Raw genomic sequence first — 12,217 nt, forward strand, 5'->3', positions numbered from 1 at the left:
TAGCTCAGAGGCAACCACACCACTGTATGTCCTCGAATCAAAGTAGCACACCTAGTTCTGCTGGGTGCTTGATTCTAGCAGGATTTAGTGACTTTGTGTGTTAGAGCGTCGTGTGGTTTTCGCTCACCATGAGGTGGGCCAAAACAACGTGGGTTCGAGTCCTTGGCTAGTTGGTGGTTACAATAATATATATATACTGCTCGTGAGGCTAGTACACCAAACAGGGATGAGAATGAAATTAGCTTAGAAGCTCCCACACCTCCGTATGTCCTCGGATGGCGACCCAACAGCTAGCTGTGTGCTGGCTGCGCCATTCTTGTAGGGGTGGGTGGTCTTGTGGTTTAAAGCGTCATGTCTTTCTCGCTTACCATGAGGCAGGCCAGTACAACATGGGTTAGAATCCTTGGCTAGTGCAGTATTGTTATTGATCAATACCTGTAGTTCATGGTTACGAAAAAGAAAAACTTTCAATATTCATATATATATACATACTATTAACATATATATATATATATATATATATATATATATATATATATATATATATATATATATATATATATATATATATATATATATATATATATATATATATATAATATGGTACAGAAGATTTAAGAGATACATTGTTGATATAAATGTGGCATATACGGTACATGCTGTTACGTGTGTATCACCGATTATAAGGCGAAAATCTCATCCAGCTCCTCAGAGCTGGGGCGTGTGCCCAAAATACAGCAGGCATTACTCCTTTGAACAGCCGCACTGAGCCGCTGAAACAGAAAACTAGCTGCCCTGGGATCCCTAGTTACCCTGATGAGTCTTTTTCCCAGCTCCTTAAGGAATTTAGATGCATTCTTTCCCCATGAGCCAAGGGTCTCTGAGCCTATGGGAACAAACATATAGTGATGGGCAAGTTCTCCATATTTTCTAGACTTTTGGGACATTATATATATAATTTTAAGAAAGATTACTTTTCGTCATTGCTACACCACAGTTAATATTTATGTATAATTCTCATGTGAGGTAACATATATCATGTTGTTTTTCATACTTAAATAGCCAAAGTATTGATCGTAAGATTTAAAGAAAATTTTAAGTGATGAAGACTAAACAAACTCAGATTCCCGATCGTCAAATCAAAATCAGCTTAAAACAGCTAATTTCTCTTCTGAATTAGAACAGAATTTTTTTGACTAGTTTATAATAATAAATTATTATTATTATTATTATTATTATTATTATTATTATTATTATTATTATTATCATTATTATTATTATTATAACGTGCTATCACTCATGTGTTCCTCATTTCAAGTTGTTTACCTCCTACAGAGGGCGTGTATGAGACAGCTGAGAGGTGTTGCCTGCTGGACTTTCCTTCGTCATGATTTCCTCCGTTCTCTTCTTGCTGCTTTCAATTTCTGGTCTCCTTGGTGAAGGCTGGTGCAACCCTGTTGACAGGTCCCCAGCACGTTCCTGTGTCGGCAACGTCTCCACTCCCTGCTCGCACACGGGCGTGACCACCTCCCATGGTGCACAACCACTCCCACCACGAATTCAGGATTCACAGGGAAATGAAGTAAAGGCTCGTGAGGTATTCAAGACGCCTGTTACGCAAGAACGGCTGGGAATTTATGCCTTCGACGACGGCGAAGAACCCTCGAATAACACCCTACTGGACCTGGCATCAAGAAATTCAAGTGAACTTCCTGCTCTTACAGCAGCGGAGTTAAACCACCACACAGCTAACGACATCTTTATTATGACAGATGTACAGACTAATTCATCAGGCCAGCCACAGGAACAGAGTCACATCGACCACACAACATCAAAAGAATTAATTTTAACACAGAATGTAACAATGGCGTCTCATGAGCCGCATGACGAAATTATGACTAAGAATGAGGAATTAGAGAATATCACCAAGACCATTATACGCGAAAACTCTGCGTACGTTGTGTACCAAAATTCAACACCTGCGTCTGTCAATAACAGTCACCAGTCACTGGAATACAGAGACCGACGAACGGTCCTCGTTCATAATGCTCCAGTACAGTCTGACAGTCATGTAAACACTGAACTGGAATCAATAGCCCATAAACAAGAAATTTCAGCTGTTAAAGAAGGCAGTCAATATGTTGAGAGAACGCCCGTGAGAAAATGTTGCGGCTTCAATGAGTTTTTCAGCCTGATTAGTCAGCAGTGTGAAGCGGTAGATAAAGACACTGGGTTCACCGATGCTGTGCATGAACTACTGGAGGAGAATGTGGGCAGAGATCTCCAGTTTGTTACTGGTCTCCTTCAACAATGTCCCAGTACTGGCGACGTCCCTGCTATAAATGAAGCAAATTCCCATTCTTTCTCCATCTTATCTTCCGGCCACTTGAAAGAACATATAGCAGGAACAAATTACGATCATGATCATTACTGCCTAGAGCTGGCATCATCTGGCCCAGACCAGTTTGCCTCTGGCGTATTGGTGGCAGCTCTCTGCCATCCTTGGCCTTCGGAGGTATACACAAGGAAGTGCTGTGACCTAGACGAATATTACGACCACGCACTTAAAGACTGTCGCCCGAGGCTTGCTAATATGAGTGATACTGAAAATTTAGTGTACGAATTCTCCAAGAATAACCCAAGGGTGTCTTCCATTCATGTGAGCACTGGGCGGCTTAAATGCAGTCGCGGTGCTCCCAGGATAGTGGTTGCAGATCAGGCCTTTCTCGACTCTGCTAACCAGCTTTGTGAACGCCAGTCTGGGCACTGTTACCCGAGCACACTGTATTGTATTGAATATCTCTGGGCAGAAGGTGATACAACACTGACAGCTGTAGCCTCTGTATGCCCCCTTGACTCCTTCCACAAATGCTGCCCCCGCAACCACATTCTTACTGAGACCGGCTGTATCGAGGCTTCTGGAGGGGACGTCTCGGCGCGCATGTTACAGTTGCTGGAAGTCATGGAACCCCAATTTGGCTTTCCTACTGAAGTTGATGGTGGTCAGTGTGTTCAGGAATGGATCACACCAAATGACTCAGAAATCCGTTGGTGGATCAATAAGTCAGGATATCTTGCAATAGATGCAAAGGCAGTAAGCTATTCTACCATGCGATATTGCGTAGACGACTACGTTGATCCAAATAACCAGACCCAGACAGTGGCCCTAATGTGTTACACTGAGTTAGAGAACATTGTTCCTGTACATCTGTCAGCCCAGCCCAGCGAGGCGGGGAGCGTGGGCAAGTGTTGCCCTCACGACCAATACATGACCATGGATGGATTTACTTGTGTCTCGGACAACCTGGGACTCTCGCTCCTACAGAACCCACTCGTTCATGCTGCCAACGTAACCAAGCTGACATTTACGTCTTTCCCCACATGTGAATCTGAAGAAGGATATCATTACTATTACATTGACCCTACGTCTTTTGACGACCACGTGGAGCTGGTAGCGGGACAGGCACTGGAGGTGGTAAGCGTGGAAGGAAGGTGCGTCCTCGGCAGGCAGCTCCTTCGTCGTGAGAACTACTGCCTCGAGTACGGCGTTGACGGCTCAAACATCCGCCCAATCGTGTTGGTGTGTCCGGATACGTGGAAGGGCATGGACGTGCACACAGAGAAATTTGGTCTGACCGCAGTTTTGCTGGGTTTCTCCTGTGCCGCTCTCTTTGCTACCGCCTTCTCCCTCATCTCCACCCGCGTCAGAAGGGGCCTTGTAACCGTCAAAAAGGTATGTTGAAAACTTTTTTTTTTTTTACTTTACAGCGGTATCACTAACAAATAATAATATACCCGGGAGGCTTGCATAACTTACTTTGATCACCTACAACTTGGGAAATAAACACACCTGACATGATTGACACCTAGTGCACTATGACCAGTTCTCTTGGTGCCACCGGGAAGATAACACAAACCCTTAACATGGCCCTTGGGGAGCTATGACCAGCCTCTCACAATGACCACTGGGAAGATAACAAACATTTAACATAACCCGTAATGACCTATAATCAGCCTCTCATACGGACCACTGCGAAGATCTGACCTGATCTGACCCTTGATGTGCTGTGACTAAAGTCTTCCACTGACTGCTGGGGAAGATAACACGTTTTCCACTGACTGCTGGGAAAGATAGCACAAGCGCTTGACTTCACCACTAGTGTGCTGTAATTATCTTTTACCACTGCAGGTCAACACGCTGGCGGGGAGGATCCTACTGAGTTACGTACTGGCCTACCTTGTGGCCTTCCTGCTGCTAGCTGTCAACATGAAGGTGGAGGTGTCGCAGGACAACATAGAGTGTCAAACCATGGGTGAGTCTTCCTTCCCTCATCTTATTTTTCATGATACATCCAGATTGCTTAGAAGTTCCATCCACCAGATGACTACACGAGCTGTGGTGTAAGAGTGACTCGAGTCGTGTTGATTCAATGATCTTTGTTGTCACTTCGGCTGCTTATGGGAATCAGTCTTAACCATCCCCTGCCTCCCCTCTCTCTTATTTACACATAAAGCTTATACATGGCTTAGGCTAACAGATTATGAATACATTTTACAAGGAAACAGTTGTGTTAATAAAGTAACTCGCTTCAAAATATGTCCCTGCTATTAATATCATTATTAATTTAATGGGAATTTTGTTTAATATTACACAAAATACATATTCTGTAAGGTGAATTTGTAAACATCTTTGGGCCGGGGTTTGATGTGGTCATTTGACTTAATTTTTATACTTTCCATTTATGGAGGAAACTTATCAAGTGATGTCAGTGAGAAGTTCGTAAACCTGTGCTCCCTAGAACGCAGGCGGGAGAGATACATGATTATATACACTTGGTTGATCAGGCCCTGATCCAGCATGAGGCCTGGTCACAGACCGGGCCGCGGGGGCGTTGAACTCCGGAATTCTCTCCAGGTAAACTCCAGGTATACTGTAAACTGTAAAGGAAGTAAATCAGGAATGTTGAGAACTTGTACTTACAATAAGGCCTCACATGACTTGTTACAGACAGTGGAAAATGTTGGTCCAACTATGCTGAGTTAATTTTCTCTCATCCATTGTTTATTGTCTATCAGATCCGTCAAATAGATTATAGTTATACATTGGTTGGCTCGTTTTTTATTTTTAAAGCTTATTGTACCAGAATGAGTAAGACACCATTTCCCCTATACATCACTAGTCAAGATTATCTTAATCTATTAAGCAGGGATAGTAATAAACTCTCAATATATGTTCACCCAGAGAGATACATCTCTCGTGGGCCTGTCCACTGCTGGTATTGTATTTATCGAGACAAATATGAAAAAAATTCTTGTCGTAGTTCTTATGAAATAAAATGCTAGGTTTGTCACCCCATATAAAAAATAAGGAAAAAAATTATAATCAGCACAAAGCAACATCTAAGAAATCTTCCCATTCCCTGGTGGTGTTTTGTTAGTCAGGAAACAACACTGACATAGGTTTTCATTAAAGGTAATTAAGCACCATCTAGCCTACCATTTAAAGACTAAATCTATGTATATAGCAGCGTATCATACAATGTTGATATCCTTCCTGCGTCCATAAGATAATTTATTAATATTTTGCACTGGTTGGTTAATGGTTTTTATACCTTATCGACTACACAAGGTTCATTAAGTTGTGATGTCTGGCACTGCAACACCATGGTGTTGTCTGACACTGCAACACCATGGTGTTGTCTGACACTGCAACACCATGGTGTTGTCTGACACTGCAACACCATGGTGTTGTATGACACTGTCTGACACACAATGGTGTTGCAACACCATATGTTGTCTGACACTGCAACACAATGGTGTTGTATGACATGACATGGTGTTGTCAACACCATGGTGTTGTTCTGACACACGCAACACCATGGTGTTGTATGACACTGCAACACCATGGTGTTGTATGACACTGCAACACAATGGTGTTGTATGACACTGCAACACCATGGTGTTGTCTGACACTGCAACACCATGGTGTTGTCTGACACTGCAACACCATGGTGTTGTCTGACACTGCAACACCATGGTGTTGTCTGACACTGCAACACCATGGTGTTGTATGACACTGCAACACAATGGTGTTGTATGACACTGCAACACCATGGTGTTTTCTGACACTGCAATACAATGGTGTTGTATGACACTGCAACACAATGGTGTTGTATGACACTGCAACACCATGGTGTTGTGTGACCCTGCAACAATGCAGTAGATCTATAACCCACTATGATAACATGAACGTAGATAAGTATGTTTAAGAAGCAACTTACAATGTGAACACTGACTGATGTTGTAGTGGCCAGGCTTAGGCTTGGTTACAAGTACTGACTGATGTTGTAGTGGCCAGGCTTAGGCTTGGTTACAACTACTGACTGATGTTGTAGTGGCCAGGCTTAGGCTTGGTTACAAGTACTTCTGGCAGTTTGGGAGATACACAGATGATGATCAAAGTAAATGCAAATTATGTGATCAGGCATATGGTCACTGTCTTGAACACTATGTGCTTAATTGTCCACTTGTTGAGGAATACAGAGACAAACAGCATAATAACCTATGTGACATGTCATGATATCTTATTAATGAAAATAAGATACCAGATATACTAAGCAAATTTCCTAAATTTGCTTGAAACAGATAATTGAACTGTACATATAAATCCAAATGTACACCTGTTAACCCTTTCGGGGCCTAGTTCCTAGGTCTTTTGTGTATCTATATGCTCCTGCACTACCGTCCACAGGATGGATATGGGGAGCACAATAAACTAGCCACTTCAGGGGCAAACTCTCTAATCCTGCAACAACTTGGTGTTGTCTAACACTAAAACAACATGGTTTATAGATACCAGGGATGTATTCAGCAACTCTATTGCCAACCCGAGTTTATCATGACCTTACACTAGTTGGTCCAGCTCACCTGTGACCTACTTCCACTAGTGGGTCCAGCTCACCTGTTACCTACTTCCACTAGTGGGTCCAGCTCACCTGTGACCTACTTCCACTAGTTGGTCCAGCTCACCTGTGACCTACTTCCACTAGTTGGTCCAGCTCACCTGTGACCTACTTCCACTAGTTGGTCCAGCTCACCTGTGACCTACTTCCACTAGTTGGTCCAGCTCACCTGTGACCTACTTCCACTAGTTGGTCCAGCTCACCTGTGACCTACTTCCACTAGTTGGTCCAGCTCACCTGTGACCTACTTCCACTAGTTGGTCCAACTCACCTGTGACCTACTTCCACTAGTTGGTCCAACTCACCTGTGACCTACTTCCACTAGTTGGTCCAGCTCACCTGTGACCTACTTCCACTAGTTGGTCCAACTCACCAGTGACCTACTTCCACTAGTTGGTCCAGCTCACCTGTGACCTACTTCCACTAGTTGGTCCAGCTCACCTGTGACCTCAGATTCAAGCTGCTTCACTTTACTTTCCAGAGCATAAGCCTCTTGTCACTTTCTTAACAATTAGACTAAGAGAATGGACTATTATTTGAGTGAGAGAGGCTGGGTTTGACTGTTTCCTGGGTGAGAGAGGCTGGGTTTGACTGTTTCCTGGGTGAGAGAGGCTGGGTTTGACTGTTTCCTGGGTGAGAGAGGCTGGGTTTGACTGTTTCCTGGGTGAGAGAGGCTGGGTTTGACTGTTTCCTGGGTGAGAGAGGCTGGGTTTGACTGTTTCCTGAGTGAGAGAGGCTGGGTTTGACTGTTTCCTGAGTGAGAGAGGCTGGGTTTGACTGTTTCCTGAGGTGCTGAACCTAGTTCTTGGGAAGCTTTCCGAAAAGACTGGACAAATGAGTGGTTAGTTTTAATATATTTATTATGCCCCCCATACCCATCCTGTGGGCGGTACTCAAAACCAAGTGCCCAAGTGAGTGGGTGGGAATGGTTGGTTTAAAGAAGAACCTACCTAGATCGGGCCAGTAGGCCTGATTATGTTCTTTCTTGAGACGTAGTATCTTGCTCCTAGAGTGATAGACTTATTACATCAACTACTTCTACACTCTATCTACTTCGCCTTCCATCAGTGCACTCTGGAATCGACTGATGAAGCCTGCAGTTCAGTGTTCATCAATAAAAATTCTCAATACTACCTATGTGCCCTACTCCTCAAGAAACAAGAAAAAACCACCACCAACTCAACAAAACTGATAAACAGTTAATCTAAAATAAAAGTCCATTGTTAACAGTCTTATGAAATGTAGTCAAGCTAAATGCAGCACATAATACACTAGGTCGTCGGACACATAAGTATAGTTAATTCACCCATAGATTTACAGAATTGCGAGGATATTTAACCTCACCAGAAAAAAAAACATTAGAATTAGTATTTAGCTAAAGAATTATTGAATTAATCTTTCGTTGTAATAGATGTTGTGGCTTAGTTATAAGAGATGTAACTTTGTTATAAATTAAAAAATATGAGAAAATAGGAAGGAGAACTGTAGCAGCCGTACTGACCCATGTAACATGTACACCCACCTTCACTATACTGACCCATGTAACATGTACACCCACCTTCACTATACTGACCCATGTAACATGTACACCCACCTTTACTATACTGACCCATGTAACATGTACACCCACCTTCACTATACTGACCCATGTAACATGTACACCCACCTTTACTATACTGACCCATGTAACATGTACACCCACCTTCACTATACTGACCCATGTAACATGTACACCCACCTTTACTATACTGACCCATGTAACATGTACACCCACCTTCACTATACTGACCCATGTAACATGTACACCCACCTTTACTATACTGACCCATGTAACATGTACACCCACCTTCACTATACTGACCCATGTAACATGTACACCCACCTTTACTATACTGACCCATGTAACATGTACACCCACCTTCACTATACTGACCCATGTAACATGTACACCCACCTTCACTATACTGACCCATGTAACATGTACACCCACCTTTACTATACTGACCCATGTAACATGTACACCCACCTTCACTCTACTGACCCATGTAACATGTACACCCACCTTCACTATACTGACCCATGTAACATGTACACCCACCTTCACTATACTGACCCATGTAACATGTACACCCACCCTCACTCTACTGACCCATGTAACATGTACACCCACCTTCACTCTACTGACCCATGTAACATGTACACCCACCTTCACTCTACTGACCCATGTAACATGTACACCCACCTTCACTCTACTGACCCATGTAACATGTACACCCACCTTCACTCTACTGACCCATGTAACATGTACACCCACCTTCACTCTACTGTCCCATGTAACATGTACACCCACCTTCACTCTACTGACCCATGTAACATGTACACCCACCTTCACTCTACTGACCCATGTAACATGTACACCCACCTTCACTCTACTGACCTATGTAACATGTACACCCACCTTCACTCTACTGACCCATGTAACATGTACACTCACCTTCACTCTACTTACCCATGTAACATGTACACCCACCTTCACTCTACTGACCCATGTAACATGTACACCCACCTTCACTCTACTGACCCATGTAACATGTACACCCACCTTCACTCTACTGTCCCATGTAACATGTACACCCACCTTCACTCTACTGACCCATGTAACATGTACACCCACCTTCACTCTACTTACCCATGTAACATGTACACCCACCTTCACTCTACTGACCCATGTAACATGTACACCCACCTTCACTCTACTTACCCATGTAACATGTACACCCACCTTCACTCTACTGACCCATGTAACATGTACACCCACCTTCACTCTACTGACCCATGTAACATGTACACCCAGCTTCACTCTACTGACCCATGTAACATGTACACCCACCTTCACTCTACTGACCCATGTAACATGTACACCCACCTTCACTATACTGACCCATGTAACATGTACACCCACCTTCACTCTACTGACCCATGCAACAGGTACACCCACCTTCACTATACTGACCCATGTAACATGTACACCCACCTTCACTCTACTGACCCATGTAACATGTACACCCACCCTCACTCTACTGACCCATGTAACATGTACACCCACCTTCACTCTACTGACCCATGCAACAGGTACACCCACCTTCACTATACTGACCCATGTAACATGTACACCCACCTTCACTCTACTGACCCATGTAACATGTACACCCACCTTCACTCTACTGACCTATGTAACATGTACACCCACCTTCACTCTACTGTCCCATGTAACATGTACACCCACCTTCACTATACTGACCCATGCAACAGGTACACCCACCTTCACTCTACTGACCCATGTAACATGTACACCCACCTTCACTATACTGACCCATGTAACATGTACACCCACCTTCACTCTACTGACCCATGCAACAGGTACACCCACCCTCACTCTACTGACCTATGCAACAGGTACACCCACCTTCACTCTACTGACCCATGCAACAGGTACACCCACCCTCACTCTACTGACCCATGCAACAGGTACACCCACCCTCACTCTACTGACCCATGCAGCAGGTACACCCACCCTCGCTCTACTGACCCATGCAACAGGTACACCCACCCTCACTCTACTGACCTATGCAACAGGTACACCCACCCTCACTCTACTGACCCATGCAACAGGTACACCCACCCTCACTCTACTGACCCATGCAACAGGTACACCCACCCTCACTCTACTGACCCATGCAACAGGTACACCCACCCTCACTCTACTGACCCATGCAACAGGTACACCCACCCTCACTCTACTGACCCATGCAACGGGTACACCCACCCTCACTCTACTGACCCATGCAACAGGTACACCCACCCTCACTCTACTGACCCATGCAACAGGTACACCCACCCTCACTCTACTGACCCATGCAACAGGTACACCCACCCTCACTCTACTGACCCATGCAACAGGTACACCCACCCTCACTCTACTGACCCATGCAACAGGTACACCCACCCTCACTCTACTGACCCATGCAACAGGTACACCCACCCTCACTCTACTGACCCATGCAACAGGTACACCCACCCTCACTCTACTGACCCATGCAACAGGTACACCCACCCTCACTCTACTGACCCATGCAACAGGTACACCCACCCTCACTCTACTGACCCATGCAACAGGTACACCCACCCTTACTCTACTGACCCATGCAATAGGTACACCCACCCTCACTCTACTGTCCCATGCAACAGGTACACCCACCCTCACTCTAGTGACCCATGCAACAGGTACACCCACCCTCACTCTACTGACCCATGCAACAGGTACACCCATCCTCACTCTACTGACCCGTGCAACAGGTACACCCACCCTCACTCTACTGACCCATGCAACAGGTACCCTCACTCTACTGACCCATGCAACAGGTACACCCCCCCTCACTCTACTGACCCATGCAACAGGTACACCCACCCTCACTCTACTGACCCGTGCAACAGGTACACCCACCCTCACTCTACTGACCCGTGCAACAGGTACACCCACCCTCACTCTACTGACCCATGCAACAGGTACACCCACCCTCACTCTACTGACCCATGCAACAGGTACACCCACCCTCACTCTACTGACCCATGCAACAGGTACACCCACCCTCACTCTACTGACCCATGCAACAGGTACACCCACCCTCACTCTACTGACCCATGCAACAGGTACACCCACCCTCACTCTACTGACCCATGCAACAGGTACACCCACCCTCACTCTACTGACCCATGCAACAGGTACACCCACCCTCACTCTACTGACCCATGCAACAGGTACACCCACCCTCACTCTACTGACCCATGCAACAGGTACACCCACCCTCACTCTACTGACCCATGCAATAGGTACACCCACCCTCACTCTACTGTACACCCACCCTCACTCTACTGACCCATGCAACAGGTACACCCACCCTCACTCTACTGACCCATGCAACAGGTACACCCACCCTCACTCTACTGACCCATGCAACAGGTACACCCACCCTCACTCTACTGACCCATGCAACAGGTACACCCACCCTCACTCTACTGACCCATGCAACAGGTACACCCACCCTCACTCTACTGACCCATGCAACAGGTACACCCACCCTCACTCTACTGAACCATGCAACAGGTACACCCACCCTCACTCTACTGACCCATGCAACAGGTACAGCCACCCTCACTCTACTGACCCATGCAACAGGTACACCCACCCTCACTCT

General features: G+C 45.4%; 1 protein-coding gene across 1 annotated transcript in view; it reads left to right on the forward strand.

The window, feature by feature from the left end:
• The window catches only part of LOC128684198 (uncharacterized), a 114,920-nt gene that overhangs the window by 66,422 nt on the left and 36,281 nt on the right, over window positions 1-12,217 (forward strand). The window contains exons 2-3 of the mRNA XM_070094568.1: window positions 1,336-3,733; window positions 4,190-4,313. Coding sequence (XP_069950669.1) covers window positions 1,388-3,733; window positions 4,190-4,313 — 2,470 coding nt within the window. The 5' untranslated portion in view covers window positions 1,336-1,387. The remainder of the gene's footprint in view (window positions 1-1,335; window positions 3,734-4,189; window positions 4,314-12,217) is intronic.

This window comes from Cherax quadricarinatus, chromosome 4 (assembly GCF_038502225.1).
Source record: "Cherax quadricarinatus isolate ZL_2023a chromosome 4, ASM3850222v1, whole genome shotgun sequence".
In the NCBI taxonomy this organism is placed as follows: Eukaryota; Metazoa; Arthropoda; class Malacostraca; order Decapoda; family Parastacidae; genus Cherax; species Cherax quadricarinatus.